This window comes from Aricia agestis, chromosome 1 (assembly GCF_905147365.1).
Source record: "Aricia agestis chromosome 1, ilAriAges1.1, whole genome shotgun sequence".
Taxonomy (NCBI): domain Eukaryota; kingdom Metazoa; phylum Arthropoda; class Insecta; order Lepidoptera; family Lycaenidae; genus Aricia; species Aricia agestis.
The window spans coordinates 1,967,797-1,991,863 of NC_056406.1; the positions used below are offsets into that span (position 1 = coordinate 1,967,797).

A 24,067-nucleotide genomic window follows, 5' to 3' on the forward strand; every position below is an offset into this window, starting at 1 on the left:
AAGTGGTACAACTGTGTGGACCACTATTTTTCATTTCTTTTGTTTGTCAGCATCGATGCTGCTAAAATTTGGCCCACCATAGTATTTATTACCAGCACAAAACAATAGCAAGTACCGGTGCGTATACGCACACCATTCTTCATGAGTGGGTGAATTAGCAGCTGATGGTAAGTCATTACCGCCGGGAAAGGAGGCTGGCGGTCGACGACCTACATTACACCCAAATATACAACCGGTCCCAAGCCGTGTGGCTTTCAAATAGTGCAGTGCTGTTTGAGACTTGAGCTTACTATTATTGCAATATGTATTCATGGTATTCTTGTTCTGTAGTATTTTGCATTATTGAAAATTCTATTCTTTCTCAGGAAGAATCTCTTTAAGATAGTGAATCGTTAATACAAACCATAGTTACTTACTTACTAATATTATAAATGCGAAAGTGTGTCTGTCTGTCTGTTATCCATGAGCGTACCGAGGGGGGGGGGGGAAGGGGGGCAGCTGTCCCCCCCTTGGATCATGTCGATGTCCCTACTAAGCATATTATCTAGTACTTTTATCTATAAAAATTAAAAATTAAGAAAACGAATTTTTGCCATTTGTTTGCAATACAATATTTTTACAACTAAAAATTAATAATTTTTTATTCTTTATAAACACCTAGCTTATAAAAAATTTGATTTGCCCTCCCCGGCCCAGAACTTGGTAATTTGCCCGCCCCCTGGCCCAGAACCTGGGTACGCCCATGTTGTTATCCCTTCACGCCCAAACGGTTGAACGGATTTTGCTAAAATTTGGCATGAAGGTACTTTGAATCTCGGGAAAAGACATAGGATACGTTTCATCCCGATAAAATGTACAGTTCCCACACGGAGTTACAGGCATCATCTAGTAATTTATATAAACTTAGAACTTCTGCAATTAATCGGTTGGTCGTTGGTCAATTCTGTCATTTCGTTCATGACATCTCTTTGATAACGCACGAAAAAAGTAGCCTATTTCTTTTCCGTGATCTGTAATCATCGGCCCAGTACTTCTAGAGCTTATATACAAACAAACAGTTCCTCCTTTATTAGTATACCAGATACCGATTAGTTTAATCAGTACCGGTGTATAAGGCCCGTTTAATGTCGGCCAGTCTCCCGGCACACGGAATTCCTGCAGGACCGGCTCGGCCTGTCATCTACCGGGACGACATTATGCAATGGATCGACGAACTCCCTGCGAATACGTGGAGTCGCTAGTTTTGCTATAATTTGCCATTTTGTAACATGGCGGAGGGTTGTTTGGGGGGTGACTTAATTTTGACGTGTCAAATTGCAAATTGACGCAATGCCATTTCAAACTGAATTAGATTAAATGTTTGCCATCGGCGGTGTAGTGCTGCCTGTTCTAAAGGGCATTGGGTAACTTTGTATGGACCTGTGGCGTCATTTTTTTTTCCAGCGGCCAGGGATCAAACCATAAGTATTTTGTGGCACTATATTAGAGAAACATATATTAGTAATAAAAATTGTTCTAAGTAATATCGGAGCTGAGCTACGATTATTTTAGTATATTTATTTTTGCACCTTATGTTCACAAAATCAATAGTAATTAACGTTACTTTATGTAGGTATCCTCAACAACAGGCGTAGAAAGGGTATATTAATCTGTTGGATATATATTTCTCACTAACTATTGCCCACGGCTTCATCCGCGTCAAATATGAATAATTTTTCATACATATTTTCACTCTGGGTTTAACTCTCGTCCGGCAAAAATATAGCTAGACTTGAGACTACATTTCATTAGACAGTGCTTTTCAGAGGGCCGGATGCAATATTAGGCAATTATAATTATTGTTCTTGTGTATCTATGTATATCTACAGGTTGTAACATAAGTGATAATACTTTAGTTAATACTTTAGTAGTATATATCAATATATTATGTGTCCCTTGTATAGAGTTCACTCTGATTTTTTTTTGTGATTTGCATTTTTTTGGGTCGGTAAATTCGGCTCTAACCACTAAAACCCGACCGTGTTCCTTTTTGCATGGGCAAGCGCCCTGTGTAAAGAGTTTCCCACAAAAGTGAGAAAAAATATGTTCTCTTTCAGCGCGAAGTGTTTGTGTGTTTGAAAGTGCTAATCTCAGGAACTGCTTGTTCGATTGGAAAAAAATATTTTTGTGTTGGATAGCCCATATATCAAGGAAGGCTTTGAGCTAATAATTAACACCGTTTTTTTTTGTATTTTCCTGAATATTCATGTTATTATTGAATTTACGATTTAGTTGAAAATACGAACTTAAAATGCTTAATATCTCGGCTCCGATATAGTTTAGCTATATGTCCCCCATAATAAAGTTTACTCCCCTTGATATGTTCTTTCATAATATGTCGGTTTTGTGAGTGGCCGCGAGATTTGAAAATGACGCCAATATTACCCAAACCCCTTTGAATGGCTCATTTTAAAAATATTCATAGTCGAACATATAATATAACCTCCTCCTTTTTGGAAGTCAGTTAAAAATGCGTCGCAAGTCACTCGCAACACCTCGCAACTTTGCAATTGGCCCTTAAGGCGCTGTGGTTGTTGCAAATACGTAAAATGGGTTTTTTAAAACACGTTTTTAGTAAAGGAAATGTCATTATTTAAGTATAAAATAAGTACCGTTTTAAAATTGAGAAAATTTCCTATACGCAAAGGTATATCAGTATCCATTTTGAAAATTCTGCTCGATAGAAAAAAATCTCAAAGATGACTGTTATGACGCTGTTTTTCATAATTAAATCATTTTTTGACTAAATTACACACTTTCTAGAAAAAAAATGTAGTATATGTGTCGTAACCGACGATACGACGATATAAACGATTTGATATATTTAATTTGTGTAATACTACAAACAAAAGGTTTTTACTCCTATTTTCTATTATCAAGGCACGCGGCGAGCGCGTAACCGCCACTGTACGAGGCGCGCTGATATGAATGTTATTTTAATGTCCTTAACGTCGATATTCGTACTGACAGACATCGACCTGCTAATTTTAGGGACTACTGGGCCTTAACGTTGTTTATGTCAAATAACATCAAATATTTTTGGTTTTGAACTTGTAATCGGCGATTACATAATTTAACTAAGCGCTCTGGCGCTGAGTTATTCTTGCTCAAATTATTAGATGGATTCATATTATTAGGTGCCGATAGTGTTATAGCTATTTTAACAAGGACTATTTTATCATTGTGAGCATAATACAGGAACCTGAAGAAAAATATTTGAAGGAATTCAAGATAAAAGCGACAAATCCAGGGCAGTGTACGGAATTGACGAGTGCTTTAGACAACTATAACGATACTATTTCCCTAATTAAAATAAGGTCATTTTAGTTGTTAAGGTATAATAAAAATATCCACAAAACTTTACAAAACAACATACTTAATTACAAATAAAAATAATTGGATTGTTATTACAAATTAGATAACCATGACATTTTTAATTTTATGATATAATAGGCCTAAATTTGAACTAATGAAGTTTTAATGGAATGGAACGGATATTTGGGGAAATACAGTTTCCGTAGAGCGAATCGCAATACAAACAAAACTGCCATTTTGCCAAGTGACAAATTATACAGCACACATTACATAATATATACTGATTGTATAATGTGTGAGTTGTGACGTGCATTATACAAGGAAAACAAACTACTAACAATGTATTTGGTATGTACTTTCATTATTTTCTAGGTGACAGATTTAAAATTCTAGCGAGCAATAATATCCTACGTTCAGATATTTAGATTTTTGCAAAAGTTGCTAAATGCAATGATTGGATAATATTAACTGATATACCTATATGATCTTTATATCTAGCAAACTTAAAAATGTTAGAAAGTTCTACTGATTATAATTTGGCGTAGGACTTAAAATATAAGTAATGTAAAACCAGTGTGCCATGTTAGGTTAACCGCCAAATTGAATTCTTCAATAGCAACATCAAGTATCCGACACGGTGTGGGAACAAGATCGCGATACCGATCACCATTGTTATTTATTACTCTGACGTATTATTGTTAATTATTTAATAGCTCTTACCCGTTATTGTTGAGCTAATAATCTCACGCAGATTGGAGGGGTCCTGTAATATAGGCTGCAGGCTTTATTAGGAGCGTTCCTGAGATCTTTTGCGTCATCCGTCCGACTTACAACCAGAAAAGCCAAAAACTTATTGAGTGTAGATATTTTATAAGAAACACCTTTAACTCTTCTGAATTCAAGACGTGAGTGGATGAATAGGGTAGGTAACATGAAAAAACTTCCCGTTTTTTTGTTTTAATGGAGGCTTTAGGACCGGAAAAAATATTTGAAATAGAAAAAGTATGGATTATGTGTGTAGCCAGATATTTAGCTTGGTTATGAAGTAGATAAGCTACAAGTTTTATGAAAATAATAAGGGAAAAAAGGAGTTATTGTCCGCATGTTACGAAATGTTAATTGTTCGATTCTTCCACTCACGTCTTCATTATTCTGTTTTTACATATTTTTGGTAACGCTGTATCGTATGCTTGTTTTAGATATGGCAAGTCACGTCGTGGCAAAAGGCGTAGTCAAACCAACTTCACTTTGGAGTTGTTTGGGCCCATTTTGCCATTTAATTTCACACACGAACATAGCGAATTTTTATAGATTGTATCTTAAAGTTAGCAAAAATAATGTCATATACGAAATGCAAAAGCAGCTCCATGTTTTCTTAGCAGCGGCGACCGGCCCTTATGCAGGAACTCGCGACACGCACCGCGCTGATAGCCGGCTATCGACCCTACATCAAATGTGGCGGGACCCCGCCATGTTAGATTTAATATATTATCGACACCTTAGTATTTTATTTGTCATGTATTTTAATATCTGTTAATATAGCATGATAACATCGCTTAACATAATACTTACTACGAAGGTTTAGCAAAGTAGAGAAATGTAGAGAAACTTATATTATATAGTATGTTTAATGTTGTGTACAGACAGACGAATAAACACCAACATTTGAGATAATATTGATTGTTATCTTTTGATTCAATTATTTACTAGCTAAAAGCCGAGCTTTGTGAGGGCTCGCGTCGTCTCACCATGACGGATTGATGGTTATAACGCATCTACATATAAAAAAAATACTTACTAATGATAACACATCTACATGTAAATAAAAATTACTATGTTAAAGCACACGTGATAGTTTTTCCGTGTACCACAAAATGTAAGGGTTGTGGGATATACTAGGGCTCGCTACGCTCGCCTTGATTAATTTATCAGAAACTTATGAGAACTTACCATTATAATAGACGCCATTTTCATAACTTTAGACAGCGACGATCGTCTCACATCACTTCACAGAGTCCTCAGTATCTCACTGTACTAACACTGTCGTAATTTCACTCAGAATACACCGTCTTAGTTAATTCTTCGAATATCTATAAGATTGGACATAAAATAATACGGAACATTTATTGACTGTACTTTAAAAGACCATAAACCTATATAAATTATTAGTGTGCCGTTAAATCTATTTTAAATACGAAAGTTTTTAATGTCATACATACGAGAAACTTATTTCATTATTTTAATAAGCGTTTGCTAAAACAGTAATCCACTTAAGATGCACTACTTTAATAATTTTATAGTGGTTTGGTTGAGCGAAGTAAATTGCCGAGATAACTAACCAGGAGTTAATAAATGAATAAAAATATACTTTTATTTGTATAATTTGCAGTATTTTTTTTTCTCAGGATATGACGTCAATAATAGACTAATTTTATTTCCACAACATTATGAAAACAAAAGCTTTATATAATACAATAAAACTAAAGAAAAACTTAATAACTTAAACTTTGCAGTAATTTTAATATTAAATTATGCAAATTGTTAACCAATTGGAAACTACAAGGCACGCCTCGATCAACGATCAGTAGCGAGTCAACGGGTATAAGTTATTCAAAGTATACAGTTATGTATGTAAATATGATAAATATCAGCTATCTACTGAACTAGACGGTAAAAAACATCATTAATATTATTAAATCGCTTGTAAAGTTAAGTTCCGTTGTGTATTACAATTGCTAATAACAACGGTGTGTTTGTGTGATGAAACACAGGAAATAGGCCCTTATGATTGCTCAAATGTTTAAATTTCCTTTACACATGCGTATAGTCTGCCCAAGAATACTGACAGAATATAAAGACCCGTCGCACTCAGAGAAATTGAATTTGGTGATTAAACTTCAATTTACGGCGTTCCCAATATTTGATCTATCTCTGGTTTTGCCCTACTAGAGATAGGAATAGCTCACATAAGACATTGGAGACATATATTTTATGTCAATTCAATGTTAGCTGCGATCGTTTGTATGTCAAACCAGAGATAGATTGAATATTGGGAACGGCCGTTAATGTTAGTTTGACAAATAACAAGTCAACACGATTTTTGAGCCTGAGTTCTGTGCACTCTATTTGGGTGTATTACACCCTAATTACAACTAATTAATTATAGAATCAGTAATTTTAATTCAAAAAGTTGGGTTTTATAGAAACTGAGAGCTTTTGAACTTTAAAATTTTGAAGAAAAGCTGAATTTTCTTCTTTCAGTTAGTATGAAAATAATAAAATATATATTTTTTTTTTATTTATATATATATATATATATATATATATATATATATATATATATATATATATATATATATATATATATATATATATATATATATATATATATATATATATATATATATTATATTCCCAAAATAAAAAATTAAAATGGTAAAAATGTATAATTTAGATTTAAAAATTAATATTTTTTGTATCTAGGTGAGCATACCTAAATACAGCATGCTGTGTGTTCCGGTATAGTTATTATGTGGCGCTCCTATTTATTTTCTAGTTTTGAATAGCAACTTAAAACTATTTCATATGCTCGACAAAGTCTTTAATTTGTTGATCCAACTATCTTTTTAACTCTTATTTTAATAAATCTCTAAGAATTTTGCAAAAATCTTATATTTTTATTCGACTTCGTCTAGACTATAAAGGCAAACTTTTATTTTTGAAATTTGTGTTTCTGTTTAATCGGATAATAGTCATTAAATAACAAACACAAGAAAAAAATTTTTTTGTCGACTTATGAAATGTATGGGTCTTATGTCAAAATCATCATTTAATTACAGTTAAGTAATTATTAATTAATAATCTTTTCTCAGTGAGGCAGAAAATGACAGATAACAATATCTCATTTTGTCTACACTTCCCTGGGAAGAATCTTGTCCGACTATGCTCGCAGATGTGACAATTTTGATTAAATCAAAACAAAAAATTCCTATGCCGTGTAAAATCGGATAAATTGAAAGCATCTTTACTCTACCATGAAATCTATTTTTCGTGGAGAAATATATCGAGATGGATATTAATATCTCTTAGCCAATGATATACTATGTTACTAACGTAACTAGATTGGAAGTTTACGGTAGCAACGCATTGCCACTTCGAAGATGCCTGCAGGCATATCTCACATACATAATGACATAACGAATATATGACTTGACATTGTCTTTTGAACAAAAAAGTGGTTACGCATTTCTGAGAATCTTTTGTAAGACATTGCTACTCTAGTATTTTAGAAACTCATTGCTCTTAGCATAATAGCTCTTCGGGTGGTATCTAGAGTTCGGAAAAAAGTAGAACAAATTATTAAAAAGTCGACTTACGGGTTTTTATGAATGAAATTTTTGCTAATTTAGCACAAGTTTATAAGTAAGAAAACTTATTGCATCGCAAAATGGAAAGTATAAGTAAATAAAAACAAAAAGTGACTCCATTAAAACGAAAGTACGCGGCGAGATGGACGCCACAGATAATAAATTGAGGCTGGCGGGAGAACGGCTTTGTCGGCGAAGCGGGGACTGTCAAAGGGAAATATCGCCAAAGTGCATATCGATCTGGGATATTCTAACAAGGAAATTAATCTTTTGCGGCAAATAATATTCAGGAAAATAGTTGTATTAGTCGATCAATATAAAATAGATGTTTGAAAGCTGCAAAGACACACTTAAACACCCAATTGTTGAATCTTCTAATATCTATTTTGCAAAGTAGAGACAAAAAGTACTAATAAAAGACCTGAATTGAAGCGCACAGACCACAGAAAATTCGTTCTGATATATAGCAAAATTCAAAATAGCTGCAGGCTTAGCACTGCTTAGAATTTCTTTCTGCCGTAGACAAAATGATGTATTTACATATTTATAGATCATTTTGTCTCTACAATTAATAAGTATCTACATATTATATCCATGTGCTTACAAAACGTACGTTCTGATAAAATCGAAACTTTTCCTTCTGGTTAAACCATCATTAAAATGCATTAAAATTGAAGAATCGAGCAAGAGGTCTGTTAAAATAATTGCTCAAAGAACATTTGTGTTAAGGCCAAGCCGAAATTTTTATTTGCGTAATATTGACGAGCAATGAAGCCGGCTCTGCAACTAGAAAGTGGATGAATAAACACACGTGACAGTTTCCTACCGCACTCAGAGAGATTTAACGATTATTTAGGTTTAATTTAATGAAATTTTTGACATAACTCCATACATTTTTATCAACCTTTTCATTAAATTAAACCTAGGTAATTAAATGTCTCTAATTGGGCCGATATTCTAGTCTTTAGATTAAGGTAAAGCTGTGTCCCGATCCAGGCAGTTTCTTATCCAGTTAGGAAATTTAAGAGGGGTACTGTATTTGGATTTGCGCCATGTTGGAAAGTTGGCATCGTACATGAGTGATCAGTGATCGGTGATGCATTTCATTCATGAAATTCCTGCGTCTCGCGAAAGTGATCTTTCAATATAATAATTATTATTATGTAGAGAAAATTAAGAAAAAGTAAGCGATTGTGAATTGTTTGAGCTTTAAAAGTTTTACGTTTGCCAGATTTAATTTACCTACTGAATAAAATAATTTAGTTACCCCTTATAACATAAGGTCAAAAAGTATAATTTATAAAAAAATATATTTTTAATACAGATATTTATTTTAATGGAATGCGGTCAATAACCAGCAAAAAAAATATTTCGTAGCTGGACGTGCACTTAAATAAATACCCAATATCACGCTACCGATTGTTAATTGAGTTCAACAAAATTTGTAAACAACAACAGAATTAGTTTACTAATTAGTTACACGATTTATGTATTTTTTTTTTATTTTTTTAACTGGAATTCTAAAAACTAAACCTAATCCTACCTACCTATTTTCAGAAAAAAAAACAAAAAAATCTACGCACACACAGACACAACACAACACAGCGCGCGTGCGGCGAGCGCGGCTCTCGCGGGGGAATGCGCCTGCGCCGGCCGCGCCAACGGTTGCCTAGATCGTGTTAAGGCCAAGTGGTAGAGAACTTAGGAGCCTTTTCAAAGCCTTCGAAAACTTTAGACTTTGGAACTATGGTTTCCTTAGAGTCTAAGACTTTGACTATATCACAAGATACAGTAAGCTTTGCAGGCTGAAACGCTTTGACACTTGTCTTGGTTTTTGGGTTTTTTTGACTGGTGTTTGTATGTATTAAATAGCGTTTGTGCTATTGAATTAGTAAACACATGGCAAAATACCTTCAGAAATAGAGTACGGGAATTTTATTTCACTCTGATACGGTATGGCTTGCATATCTCGAATCCTTAGTCTCTACATTCTGTAATCTCTAAGAAACACGGAACTCGTCAGGTGGTAGACAACAAAATTTTAGTGTCTACCACCTGACACGAGAACTAAATTCAAATAATTAGCGATCGTATAAATATGTAGGTTGCCAGCTGTTATAATTAACTATATGGCTTTTTTAACACGCTTTTATTTATAAGCTTGGATTGTATGTATGTAACGGAATCTTTGAGCACGATTTTTACCTATCTCCAGTAGTCTAATTAATTCGAAACTTTGCATACGTACTAAGAGCCAATGACAATGCACTTATTTGTAGAATTTTTTGGAAAAATAAAATTAAAAAAGCGTGTTTTTTTAACTATTATTTATAATACTTATCTATTGTGGACCAGGACCTACGATTAGTCTAGACTCTGGAGGTAGGTATAACAAGTGCAATATACTAAATGGAAAACACATCCACTTCATTAAAACTAATTGCACGTGGGACAGCCATACTTCGGCACGAATGGGCCGGCTCGACCGGAGAAAGACCGGAGAAAACAGGCGTGAAACAGCGCTTGCGCTGTGGTTCGCCGAGTGAGTGAGTTTACCGAAGTTTGCCCCCTTATTTCATAAAAAAAAATTGTTTACGTGTTGGAAGTTTCGGGAGCACAGAACAGAGGGCTTGGCTTCGGGCTTGGCCTTAACGCTACACTACCCGGAAGGGCCGCGCGCAGCTGACCGCGGCTAGACCGTTGCGCGCTGTAACAACTACCAGTTCACAGCTATTGTACCTCCAGATAACCCTTATATCCAGACCATAAGGACTAGTCTCATAGAAATTTCGAGATAACTGAACGGACTATAAGTTTGCTATGCTGCACTGAAAAACTACGTTAATGATAACAATTAATCTTAGAGAAATGTAATTTTTTAAGGAGAGACAGAGAGAGATAATCCACTCATAATCTCATATAATGAGATTATGAGTGGATTAGTTTTGATGTGTGTGTGATGATGTCTATGAATTATAATGTCAAACCTTAAAGTTAAGAGGCATACTTAAGTTAATAATAAGAATTTGAAAAACTAGAATTGAATAATAATAATTTGTAATTTAACTATTGTATTAAAATATTTTCTGTTCGAAAAGGGTGTTGCCTAAATAAAACTTATCTTCTATTTTTTTATGTTTTTCTTTCCAAAAAATCCAAAACGAAAGTAAGGAATATAAATGGCCGCAAAGACAAAATAATATGCGCCTGTCAGAAAACAACCAAAGCAGCGCAATCAAATATTATATTATATTGGTTGAATGTGAAAAACCTGTATAATGATGCCTTAAATTTTCCAATAGCAATAGCAGTTGAAACTTTGCTATTTACTGACGTGTCTGACAAATCTAAATATATAAAACTCAAAGGTGACTGACTGACATGGTGATCTATTAACGCACATCCCAAACCACTGGACGGATCGGGCTGAAATTTGGCATGCAGGTAGCTGTTATGACGTAGGCATCCGCTAAGAAAGGATTTTGATCAATTCTACCCTTAAGAGGTTAAAATAGGGGATGAAAGTTTGTATATAATAGTACTTCTTAACGCGAGCGAAGCCGCGGGCAAAAGCTCGTCCATAATATGTAGGTACTGAGTATGGAGTGTAGATGGAGGAGAACTATCTATGTATATAAAAAGTGTCCGCTGAAATGCGTTAAATTAGGGTGGCGATACAGTAGCAACAGGGCAAATTTTAAATCATTTAGCAGCTTTTATTTCAGCTATTTTAGGTTATATTTTAATATACTTCAATTTATATTTTGTCACCAACGGCTATATTCATTCCTGACCCTTTGCTGCAGCTAGCGCCACTCTTGGAGGATTTTTCAACTGTTATTTACTGCGTACAGCTGGACACTTTTTCAAATATCCCCCATATAAAATAGTTTTCCTCCATCTACCCTCTATAGTACTGAGGTACTGAGTACTGATATTAAAATTGTTCTATTATCAAGCAATTCATAGTTTTAAGTTAAGTATTATAAAATTTGAAGTAAACTTTATAAGAAGGATTAAAGAACAGACAAAAATCAGAACTACAACTCGACTCGACAATTGCAATTTTACCTGATAGTTATTGAAAACATCAGTGTTTATTTGCTAAGTAAGATTGAACACACTTTTTTGGTTCATCTTATTCGGTAAAAATTAAGCCAAGTGACTCATTTTAATTTGGGATCAATTTTACGGGGGGTAAGTATGCTATTGATTGATCGATAATCAATTAGATATCATTACCACGTAACGATTCACATAGTGGGGTGACCATAGAACTAAATAATTGCGCCAAAAAGCTTAGTAATCTAAAGAGCTTTTTAAAAATCATAAGGAGTTGTTTCAGAAAGGTTTAATGCTTGATATTAAGGTAGATAGCGTAACTTTTTCTTGTGAAGATATGTTTTTATCAAAATTTCAGTGTTTTTATAGACAGATATGCGTGATATTTCTACATACTTAAAGTTCAATACATAACATGAAAATAAAATTACAGATAAAGAGAGCGCCTGTTCTCATCATATGAGCAACAAGCAATCGTAGAACCCAATTTTCATGTAAGGCGTTTTCCTAACGTTAAAAAAAGGTTCTAATTTTGATCGTGACGCATAACATTTTTATAGCCGCGGTCCCAGTCTCACATTTTTAGGGAAGTCACAAGATTTTTAGGGGATATTGATAGAAATAAGTTAAATACTTACTAAATAGGAAGTAGTCCACAACATAGTAAGCAAGTACCTATATTTTGGGAATCAATGTTTAAAATTTTAATAGAAACTTTAAATAATAAAAATTATAATTGAGGTACTGGCTCACATTCAAACGTTCCATGCATTTGTTGCAATGCATTTCGAATAAAAGCAGACCTTTTTTACCACTTTTATTAGTGAGTGTGAAGCCTATTTGTAAACTAAGCACTATTTTTATCACATCAAGCTAGTAAAGGCTAAGGTGAATCGTGTGCGAAGTAATTTTCCGGTTGTCGGAACACGTGAGGCTTCCCCGCGGGCGGAAAGGGTAGAATAGGTAAGGGTTCAGCTCACTTAAATAGTAAGTACTTATAGTATTGGATCCGACCGTAAAATTCGAAAAAAACGATTCATGCAGAATTTTACGGTCGGATCTTAGGATATTAAGTTATAAAATATATCTATAGTAGGTACTTATATTATTCTGATTCAAGCTTTTTTGCGAGGAATGAGTTTTTAAGATCCAATAGAATCGCTGCGCTAAGCTAGGTCACGTAAATGAAGCGATTCTATTGGTTCTCAAAAACACATTCCTCGCAACACATCTCTGGTGGAAACGCAGCCTGGGTTCAGACCGCAACGCGACGCGTAGATGCATTTCAAAATTTGTATGGATTTGACAGATTTGCAAGACGTCTCACACTCACGAAATCTGTCAATTCAGTACAAATTTAGAAATGCATGATCTACATTTTGTGTGCCATCTCTTTAATTGGCACAAGAGCCTTGAGGTCAGTGACGACACCTTTCCTGTCTATATTTTCTCAGATAATACCAATTGACATTGATAAGATAATCCCAAATTAATGACGGAAACGTTTTATCAATATACGGAACCCGTATAATACACGCCCACTCGCGTGTAGGGCTCCGGTAATTGAGTTAGGCTGTTCTCATTTCAGACCGAAGCCCTATCACGAGACCTGAGCCTCACGTGCCCTCGATAGAGTCCATCACCACCTGCATCATCATCATCATATTATGTTGATCTTTCGTACCTACTTCATAAAATTATTTAAATCTCAGAATATCTAAAACCACTGTACGTAGAGCCATTATAATGTATTAATAATAATTGCAAAGCCGCCATGGAATAAGATTTTCAATATGTTTGTTATTGCTTATTTTTTTGGTGTATTATTATTGTATTGGTTTACCATGATTGGCCGCATACTCGGCGTACTGCGAAAGGTAATATTGTAAACAATTTTCTAAAGAAGAATTTTATGGATGTGCGAAACAAGGGTAGGTATATCGCATAAGGGTCTTCAAGCGCAATGCTTCAAGTAATTCAGAGAATCCCTATATTTTATAGGTCTACCAGAATCTGATGGAAAATTTAGATGGCATAATTTCAAAAAATATCCTTGATCATTGGATACATTTTTATATTTGCATGTTTCACTCACAGTATCAACCGTTATCCATACTAATATTATAAATGCGAAAGTATCTCTGTCTGTCTGTCTGTCTGTCAGTCTCGCTTTCACGCCAAACGCCAAAAGTATCTTTGTCTGTCTGTCTGTCTGTCTGTCTGTCAGTCTCGCTTTCACGCCAAACGCCAAAACTTCCGAACCGATTGTAATGAAATTTTGTATACAGATAGTCTAAAGCCTGAGAAAGGACATAGGCTACTTTTTTACTGGAAAAAAGGGTTGTAAGGGGGTGAAAATGAGTAAATTTGTTCAAATTAAGTTAGTTCCAACAATTCATAATAGATGGCGCCGTGCGTCTTCTACATCGCGCTGACGCTTGCTCAAAAGTCTTTCTATAAGACGTGGTATCATCTTACATTTAAGTTTCGATTTTTTTCGATTGTTATATCTATTCTACGGTATTAAATAACTCAGTACTTTATCTGTGCAGTGACGTAACCTTAAATCTATCAATGATAAATAGTTTATGGGTAAAGTTGTGTAATTGGAGGGCTAAATAAGCTTTAAAATTTGGCATAAAATATAAAGTTTAATATAAAAAAATGAAATACTTATTGTGTGCACACTGCACAGCTGTATTGATTTAAGGGGTACCAGGGTTTTTTTATAAAAGCTTTTGACACCAATTTTGTTGACATCGCGCGCTTTAAACTGAAGTCCACGCGGATGAAGTCGCGGGCAACAGCTAGTAAGAAATAAAGGATCAAAATGTTTTAATCCAATTACCCCGGTATTGCTAGAGTCAATTTCTTTTCTCACTTTTTGCCATCAGATCCTGGTAGACCTATAATAATTATTAAGTCCATTAACATATGCCCAGAAACAAGCTACAGGAAAAATATTTTAGGTCTTTACCAATGACTAAAGGGCTTGCTTGCAGCAAGAGGTGGGTGGCAACGCATGATTGCTGTTGCTTAATCTGTGGTACTTACGCCTGATTGACAGCAATTTTCTTAATATCGCCCATTAATTTATGTCAGACAAACGCATTAAACGAATTTGATGTAAACGACAAAATGCCGGCTTAACCGAAGGGCTCCAGCCGAACAAATGGTGAATACCAGCACATGAGACTTCATCATTGGGATATACACTCTATACTTATACAACTCAAGGTATATTTTCAGTTGATACCACCACAGGAGCCTTCGTCAATGGAAAATATGCTCTATGTTGCTACATTAAGGTGTGTTTCCAGTCAGCAGGGGTACAGAATTCAAGGCGTCCGTAGGCTTGGCCGTTGCGAAATTGGGGTCACATGAATAAGTTGGCAGACTTGAATGAACTGCAAACGGAACGCGATGTACTTCAATAAGCAGCAGTGAGCAGGTGTACACTGTACATGGTGTGGGTTAGCTACTATTTAACGCCTCCATGGTCCAATGACTGTAACCCTTGACTCGAAGGTCGCGGGTTTGATTCTTGGAATTTTGTTTCCAGCGGGGCTAAAATTGTCACATTTGGAAATTCGTCTCAATCAATGCAAAATGCAGCAAATGAATTGTCAAAACTGTCAAACTGACAAATGTCCAATTAGCACGAATTAGTAGACATGAATTGCAAGCAGACTTGCATGTTGCGATTAAAAAAAAATTATTATATAATTATTATTCATAATATTATTATGATTCTTCAAAGCGACCATTTTAGCCCCGCTGGTTAGGTTAGGTTGGGACGTTGCAGGCTGATTGTTTGATAAAAGAGTATTTATTTATCCATGCGTCGGGCATGTAATGGTCCTGCGCCTGATCTCTCGCCAGTCTTGTCGGTCATCCGTCCTAACTGCCACTGGGTTATGAGAATCAAGGAAGGAAGTGTGTTCTCGAATACTGCGCACACACTTGGGTTTTAAATACACTCCTCGCTTACTTGCTTAGCTGCCGAGGTTTCAATGATATCGGCCACCGACCATTTATATTATTTTTACTATTTATAACCTCACTTACATAACTTTGACCTTTCGCATGTGACCGTTAAGTTACCGGTTGAAACACAGCAGTAAAAGACGAAGTGTCTCATTGACATGTAAAGTTTCTGTGACCTTGTATTAGAATGTCATATTGCCTACCACGGAGAGCACTATGTCTTCTATTGTTTCATGTCCTCCGCTTCCAGCCTTCCAGCTAATACCTTTGTTATATAAAACCTGTGAAAAAGTGCTTTAATCTAAGTTAAACAAAAGTATCTTTCTATATTTATGAATGTGTACATTTTTAACTCAGCCTGGAACTGTAATAATGGAAATGGAAATTTGGAATGTCGAGGATAACTCAAATTACTGAAAGGACAAGAGTTGAAAAAGAAGGGTCTATTGACTATTCAATATTCAATTGTCAGTGTTCATTAAAATCATGATGATGATGTGAAGGCGATGATGCCAAATGTGGCTTCACAAGTTCAAAGGTCCCACGGCGAAAGTGTCGCATAGACTTGTTACTAGGCTCGTAACGACCACGGTGACAATTCTTACGTACTTCGTGGGACAGTCTCGAGTCGTAAATAGGCTTTAATACTTCGAAGGGTCAATTCACATTGTAAAGTACTTGCGAATTGCGATGCATTTAAGACAATTCAAACAGGCAGCCTAATACTACGAACGGAAGTCTGTCAATTCAATGTGTGTTTTCTTGTGTAGTAAATTAAGTTCAGTTTTGAATGACCTATTTAAAATGCATCACTGACCCTAAATAGGTAGCATCTATAGAAGGTTCGAGATAAAACTGTTCGTAACAGTTAAGAATAACTATTATTTAAGCTATTCAAACATTAATTAACTAAACCGTATTACTTGAAGTATACAATAAAAACTAATTTGGCGTAAACTTTTTTTGGCTAGCTAAACCGGTCACTGTAAAAAAACCGACCAAGCCTTGTAAAACCAGACTAAACACTGTAAGAAAAACAGATCAGCTTTAAAATAGACAATGATTGTGAAGGAAGTCGTAGGATCTGCCGTACCATTTAATCGTGTAATGATATGAATTAGGTATCCTTGTATCGCTGCGTGACAGCGGGCTAATACCACCTTCTCATCTCCGTGACACCAACGTGATAATTACGCCTTCATCGGATGCCTCGCCTACACCCTGAGGCCAAAAGCGGTGCATTAGAAGGCATTTCAGTTAATTGCTAAAGGGTTTGATGCCAGTTTAAATAAGTTGATATTATTATCCTCGATAAAATGTATAAAGTTTCATTAATAGATCCAACTGTGAATAAAAATAATAATTATATTTTGGTAAGACTGTTTTGATTAAACGTCATATTTCTGGTGAAGCCAAATTAAAGAACCAGGTACGCACTTCAAAGTTTAATAACTCCGCTAGTGTTGCGAATTTACGAAGAAAAAGCTACAGGTAACCGCATACAGCTGATATAACATGCCTTTTCTTCTGAAAATTCACGCGGAATTTATCATGTAATATTTCACAACTTTTAAGTTAGACACATTTTCTTTTCGTAGAAAAAAAAAGTCTGTCTGTAAAATTGTAAAAAGGAACTAATGGCCACCCTAACTATGGGATTGGCTGAATAAGTAATTTGGTAAACATCCCATTGTCTAGTGGGAACTGCTTTCTACTGACGGCCAATACAAGTGGTTCACATTGAAACAATTAATTTTAGGAAATGTTTTGCCTAGTCGAAGCGAAGTAGTGGACTATTTACATTACGGCGGGGTAATTTTCCAACGTAGTTCAGTGAAGAGGAGGTCTGTGGCTCTTTTATGTGAGGAAGTCTGCCAATCGCCAGGGATTTTAGTGGGTGAAATCCCACATATCCACCCAGGAATCTTTTTTAAGATTTCCCCTGCGTCAACAAAAAAAAAGGTATTATAATATTATGATACAGAAGATTGCGTGTGTAATCTTTAAGAAATTTAATTCTTCCGCGTGATTTGAGCCAAATTTGATGAAAAGCGGTTTATTGGTTTCGGAACCCTCAGTACTTAGATACCTGTTTTATTCTGCAACTCTAAGACTTCTGTATATTTAATATGGACCTATAAGGTTTTATGTAGCTTTATTTTCCGTGTATACAAAAAACTTGTCCAGGAACTAAGTTTCAGTGAGAGTGGTTAGGGAACAACTTTCGTTATCCAAACACGGCATCGAGGAAATATTAGAAGAAACTGGCAGTGCCTCATAAGAAATGAGTACTGATTCTTAGTGTGTGAGTGTACAAGGAAAATGAGGTATCAGTTTAATGTATCATCAGGAAAAACTAAAAAGGAACGGGGAAAATACATAGATTTCATAAAGATTAATTTCAATCATTCATTGTTCGGGGAACATCAGGTATACCCCCGTATTAAGGTAAAAAATGTCATAAATACTTATTTAACTAATTCTCATATCGTGGTGTTTATTATTAAACTCCTTAGAAAATATAGCTTAACCTATTTTAGTTGAAATTTTGTGTGCTTATTGGCTAGGTTTCGAGAATAAAAAATGGAAAAGATTGTATTAAAAAGGATAATACAAAATTATGAAATATAGGGTTTCTCTGGTTCAAATAAATATATGATTGGATCATCTTGATGACTAAACATACAGATTCTAATTATTTGTCAATAATCTTCACTCTGAAGAACTTCGGCGACACAAAGTACTATCAAAAGTTAGTCTACTCCTACGTCCATGGGCGTACCCAGGTTCTGGGCCAGGGGGGGGGCAGCTGCCCCTCCCTCGGTACGCCCATGCCTACGTCCACTCAGATGATAATTCTGAATGAAAATCGATTCACCGTTGACAGTTAAGATGATAAACGGAATTATAATGAGTACGGTACCATTGCCTATTTTGCAATACCACAAAAATTGGTTGCGCCAGCTCAAGATGGCATACGAAAATTGCGACATCGGGTCAGTGACCTTTCTGTCACCGGTACTAATGACTCACTGTCACAGTAGTCCACATAAATAAGACCGGTCAGCCCACGCGGGTAGCCAGACCTCTGATTAGACGCTGATGCATTCTATTGTCTTTCTAATAGACGTAGAGAAAGTTCTTGTTATTTTATCTGACGGACCTTTGAAGTATGTTTGAGAATGAACTTATTTCTGTTATGAATGAGCAGGGGTTCCCAAACTGTGCGCCGTGGAAAGGCAAGAGGGGCGCCGTGAGTCGATCCTCTATCGTAATCCAAAACAACAAATACTTATTTTATAAAATAAAATTATGTAAAGCAGGTAGATGATTAAATATTTGTTTATTATTATTTACCTGCATAACGTAACTATAATCATTAAAGGTGATTAATTATGTATGTTTTTCTATTACGGATATACGGATAGACGGACAGACGGATGAACGGACGGACAGACCGAAACTATAATAATATAAGGGTTCCTTGTTGACTCCGTAGTTAAACCCGTCAAGTCCGTAGTAACCCTAAAAATAATCATGCTATAATGTAACGTGATCTTATCAGCATGAAATGTATGAGCGCTGGTGTCACTTTTAACATGGCTTTACTCAAAAAGTACAATCAATCTTGACAAGCGCCCTATTGGTCATTGTACATGGGTATTAGCTAGGTAGGGGTAGGGCGCCGTTACAAAGTATTGTGATTTGTGACGTGTAACTGAGTCGCAGGCCGAAACAGATTGGGAACACCTGCTTTAGAGTATAAAGTCACTGTTAAACTCCAGTTCTACTAACGCTAATCTCTAAAATCTAAACTCTAAATATAGACTTCAGAGATTAGTAGAAATGGATAATATATATTTCGAGGGGTTGATTCAGACCGCAACGCGGCGTGTAGATGCATTTTGTACTGAATTGACAGATTGGCATGTCGCTTCGCGCAATTGAAATCTGTCAAATCCATACAAAATGCCACGCGCTGCCGCGCCTAGTCGCCTCGCTTTGTCGCGTTGGGTCTGAATCGACCCTTAATGCTCTAAAGTTGAACATCTGCACCGAGATTAATTCTGATACGTTGTCAGTATCCATATTTCGTAATACGTAATACTTTTGCTGACGAATTGCTGATGATGGAATTCCAATGTACTCGTATCCACCCAAAATACAAATAAACGAAATACGGCCCGATTTCTTGGCCTTCTTCCATGGGTAGCTTGGAACTTGTTAGAAGAAGTGAGGAAAAGAAGCAGTACATACCCTGACGAAGGGGTTCTTCTTGGGCAGGTCGTAGTCCACCTCGTCGCGCGACTCTTCATCATCGGCGGAGTGCACGCGCACGCACGTCTTGTGTACCTTTACCTCATCCATATTCGAACATCACTTACAGTTTACACAACACCACAACACATTCACTTATTTGAATCTTTTAAATTTTCACATTTCTACGCAATAAAAATTCACTTTCACTCGCCACTCGGACCTGAAACAAAACTAGCTGTTAGCACTTTCCAGATTACCATTAAAAGTAATGTTGTTACTGTAGTGTTATGGCTTTGGTAACGACTAACGAGTTCTGTTTACGTGCTTGTAGACTGTAGGTAAGGATGTAAGTTGATGATAGTTTTCTAATGAAATTAACTAGGAAACGAGGGGGTCACCTGACAGTAATCAATAGTCACCGCCCTCGGACAGTCACAACACCCTGAAGTCTTAACAGTCACGCGGTCGGTCCTTTTTTATGAGATAAGGGTGCAAACGAGCAAACGGATCACCTGATGGAAAGCAACTTCCGTCGCCCATGGACACTCGCAACATCAGAAGAGTTGCAGGTGCGTTGCCAGCCTTTTAAGAGGGAATAGGGTAATAGGGGAGGGTAGGGAAGGGAAAAGGGTAGAGGATTGGGCCTCCGGTAAACTCACTCACCCGGCGAAACACAGCGCAAGCGCTGTTTCATGCCGGTTTTCTGTGAGCCCGTGATATTTCTCCGCTCGAGCCGACCCATTCGTGCCGAAGCATGGCTCTCCCACGTAATTACATGACAATATGTACTTTTCTCCATCATATTTTGATTCAGAGCTACGAAAAAGACGGGGCACCACAGTAGGCGCCATACCTCTTCAAATACTCGTAGTCTGGTGATGAAACTCCGATGTATTTAATGACTAAACTAGATAACAGCTGATAGTGCAGTGAGCTCATTGGTGTCGTCAGTGAGATGTAATGATACCCATCAGTGCGGTAAACAACAGGATCACATTACTAACTCACTATAGTTACTAGGACATTATTGTAAGATGTATAGCATTATAAGACATTATAATATTTAAGACGCTAATCTTAATATAATGTAACATAGAAGAGTCAAGTTCATCACAAAAAGTACAGCTTGATCATTGGCAACACAGCCACACAGAAAACGAGGGTAAAACAATGCATAAGTGTTTCGCCGATGTGATATTATGAGGAAATCAGAGACCGAAAAGATCGAGGATTGGAAGTACTAAACACTATCAACACAAGACGAGTACGCCCAGTATAACTTTTCTGATATAAGAAGGGAATTAAATCTGCACACATTGTAGGACTACCCATTAGGCCACGGTTTCTGCCAACTAACCGGGCGGTATGCTCCAGTTGAGGCTTAGGCTCAAGGCCCCGTAATAATGGCCTATCGGTTATTGTCGTGCACAATGGGCTGTGCGAGCAGCCATGGCCGCAAATCTGAAATATCGCTATATTTTCCATTACTCAGTAAATCGAAAACTGAAAATGATATGGTAAGCGTCTCAAAATCGGTGAAATTATTCAACTGATAGTATTGATATGGTGTAATTGGTAACATAGTAAAGCGTCTCGAAATAGATTTAATAGAAAAATAAATGGATTTCGGACTAACGTAAGCAACACATGATAATATGAAAGTGCGATGTTCACGCATTACTAGAGTTTACAACCTCTTTCTCGCAAGATTATGCCTATATCCCATCGATCTCTTTAAATTGAATTCCGTACGTATAAACGTAGAGAAATCTATGAGCTCTTTAAAACATAATAGCTAAAATAAAGTCTTTTTCCTTTTTGAGAAGCGGTTAAAAACATTGAATCTGTTTAATTCGAAGGAATTTGAATAAAAAATTTTGAATCTCCTTAGCTCTAATCGCAGTAAAAAATGTAGGTCTTCGATAGAATATTCAAACAGTTTTTAAAGAACTTGTCCAATAAAGCACTAGTTACAAAGAATGTTAATTATCGAGTGACTTTGAACTCAATACAAGTAATTGTTTAGTTATTAAATAACTATTAAACCATTACGCGACCTGCTGTTGGCCTGAAGTCAACTAATGGTTCGTCATCATTACATTACACAATATCATTATACAGAAGATTCCGTTGTAGAAGAAGATATTAGACTTGCAGCATAGATTTTAGCAGCTATATAGTGTCTAAAGTGAAAATTACGCTGAAAATGTTGACTGTCCTCAGTACATGTGGTGACTTGTGGTTTTAAAAATGATTAATGGCGAATCCTGGCACTTCTTGAGAGGAAGCGCTTTGAAATGTAAGAGGTGGTAAAGACAGAAGATGAAAATAGAGATGGATAATATTATACAAGTCCCACGCCATAGCCACAAGATTTGGAGTCCTCTGAAAAAGGTCTGTAACAAGACTTACGGCCCCTTTGGAGAATGACAACGTTTGACAGAATATGAATAGAATTTATATCTTTTTCTAGTTAATATCTAGTGCATCCACGCGTCTCACCAGTATAAACGGGCGTATCCGTGCGACTGAGCATGTGTTACTCAAATCATGTATATCGGAGTAATGACTCGATTAGATCCACCTCGCACTTTCTAACGACAGACAGACGGCCGTACATAAATGCTTTAGCTATAGATATTGTTGAAGCTGACTCTGCAATAAATATTATGTTAAATGTAGAGCAAGAAAATCTGCTGTTAAAGTTATAAGATACTGTTAGTTTAGGGAGAATTTTAAATAAGGCAGCAATATTAAGCAGGTTGTAAAAATTCGGAGAAAAGATAATTGCTGCCTCAGAAAACAAGACCAAGAAGGCACGCAACGAGCAATGTAGAGTTTGGAAATTGACGACTTTTTAAATTCACATTCTTAATGATAAAAATGAGTGGATCTCATACAGAGATTTATACGTGGGAGAGCCATGCTTCGGCACGAATGGGCCGGCTCGACCGGAGAAATACCACGTTCTCACAGAAAACCGGCGTGAAACAGCGCTTACGCTGTGTATCACCGAGTGAGTGAGTTTACCGGAGGCCCAATCCCCTACCCTATTCCCTTCCCTATCCTCCCCTATTCCCTTCCCATCCCATCCCTACCCTCCCCTATTCTCTCTTAAAAGACCGGCAACGCACCTACAGCTTTTCTGATGCTGCGAGTGTCCATGGGCGACGGAAGTTGCTTTCCATCAGGTGACCCGTTTGCTCGTTTGCCCCCTTATTTCATAAAAAAAGAGAGATTACCATTTTTGTCATATTTTAATATGTGTACTATTTTTGTTACCTGTTTCTTGGGATATAATATTATAAGAACTACGTGCGAGCTTCAAGGAATAGAGCCACGCTCGGCTATTGCAAAATACTCTTTCAATGTTCCTCACAATCCCTCTGAGCTCCCGCGGCTCATATAATGCAAACGTAGAATTAATAGCAGTGTATGTGTGTTGTGGGAACCGTTTTTGCTGCGGAGAAAACTTTATTAGCTCAGATTGAATCATTGAGTTTTTCGCGTCGTAATGTGAGGCTATTCCAGTCTCATTATACTTTGTAACTAGATGCTAAATGTTCTGACTTGTCTCTTATGCAGGTTCATCTTTTGTAGCAAGAAGAGCAAAACAGTTTTTTAGTAAACGAATGATTCTGCTTGGAAAAATCGAAAGCAGAAATATTGACTTTGGTACCTTGTTTAGACTAGTTAGGAGATAAACATACAAAAAGTCCTGACCCCTCCGAGGTGAGCTCGAGGGAGAGGGGGGCAAAGAAGGTCCCGTTTTTTGGTTTTTCGCTTACTCATCAAAAACGATGCTTCGTACGAAATTCTCTTTTACTACATAATAAAAACTAATTAAATTCTCTACAACTTCGTCCTTTACACTTTGTATCTATCTCCAATCATTGCCTCGCTATGAGCTTCTAAAATTGGCCGATTTTTAAAAGTGTGTTTTTTAGGGTTTCGTGCCCAAAGGGTAAAAACGGGACCCTATACTGAGACATTTAATGTCTGTCCGTCTTCTTGACCGTCTGTCTGTCCATCTGTCT

At 36.3% G+C, this 24,067-nt stretch overlaps 1 protein-coding gene across 2 annotated transcripts in view; it reads right to left on the minus strand.

Annotated features, from left to right (window-relative positions):
• LOC121732469 (rhophilin-2) overlaps window positions 1–24,067 on the minus strand; it is a 72,561-nt gene that overhangs the window by 37,609 nt on the left and 10,885 nt on the right. The window contains exons 1-2 of one of the 2 annotated variants that reach the window (XM_042122361.1): window positions 9,305–9,324; window positions 5,305–5,444 (exon numbers count right to left, since the gene is read on the minus strand). In XM_042122361.1, coding sequence (XP_041978295.1) covers window positions 5,305–5,328 — 24 coding nt within the window. In that variant the 5' untranslated portion in view covers window positions 5,329–5,444; window positions 9,305–9,324. Of the gene's footprint in view, window positions 1–5,304; window positions 5,445–9,304; window positions 9,325–20,027; window positions 20,251–24,067 lie in introns of those variants that run through there. The other variant, XM_042122354.1, reaches the window with a different exon arrangement.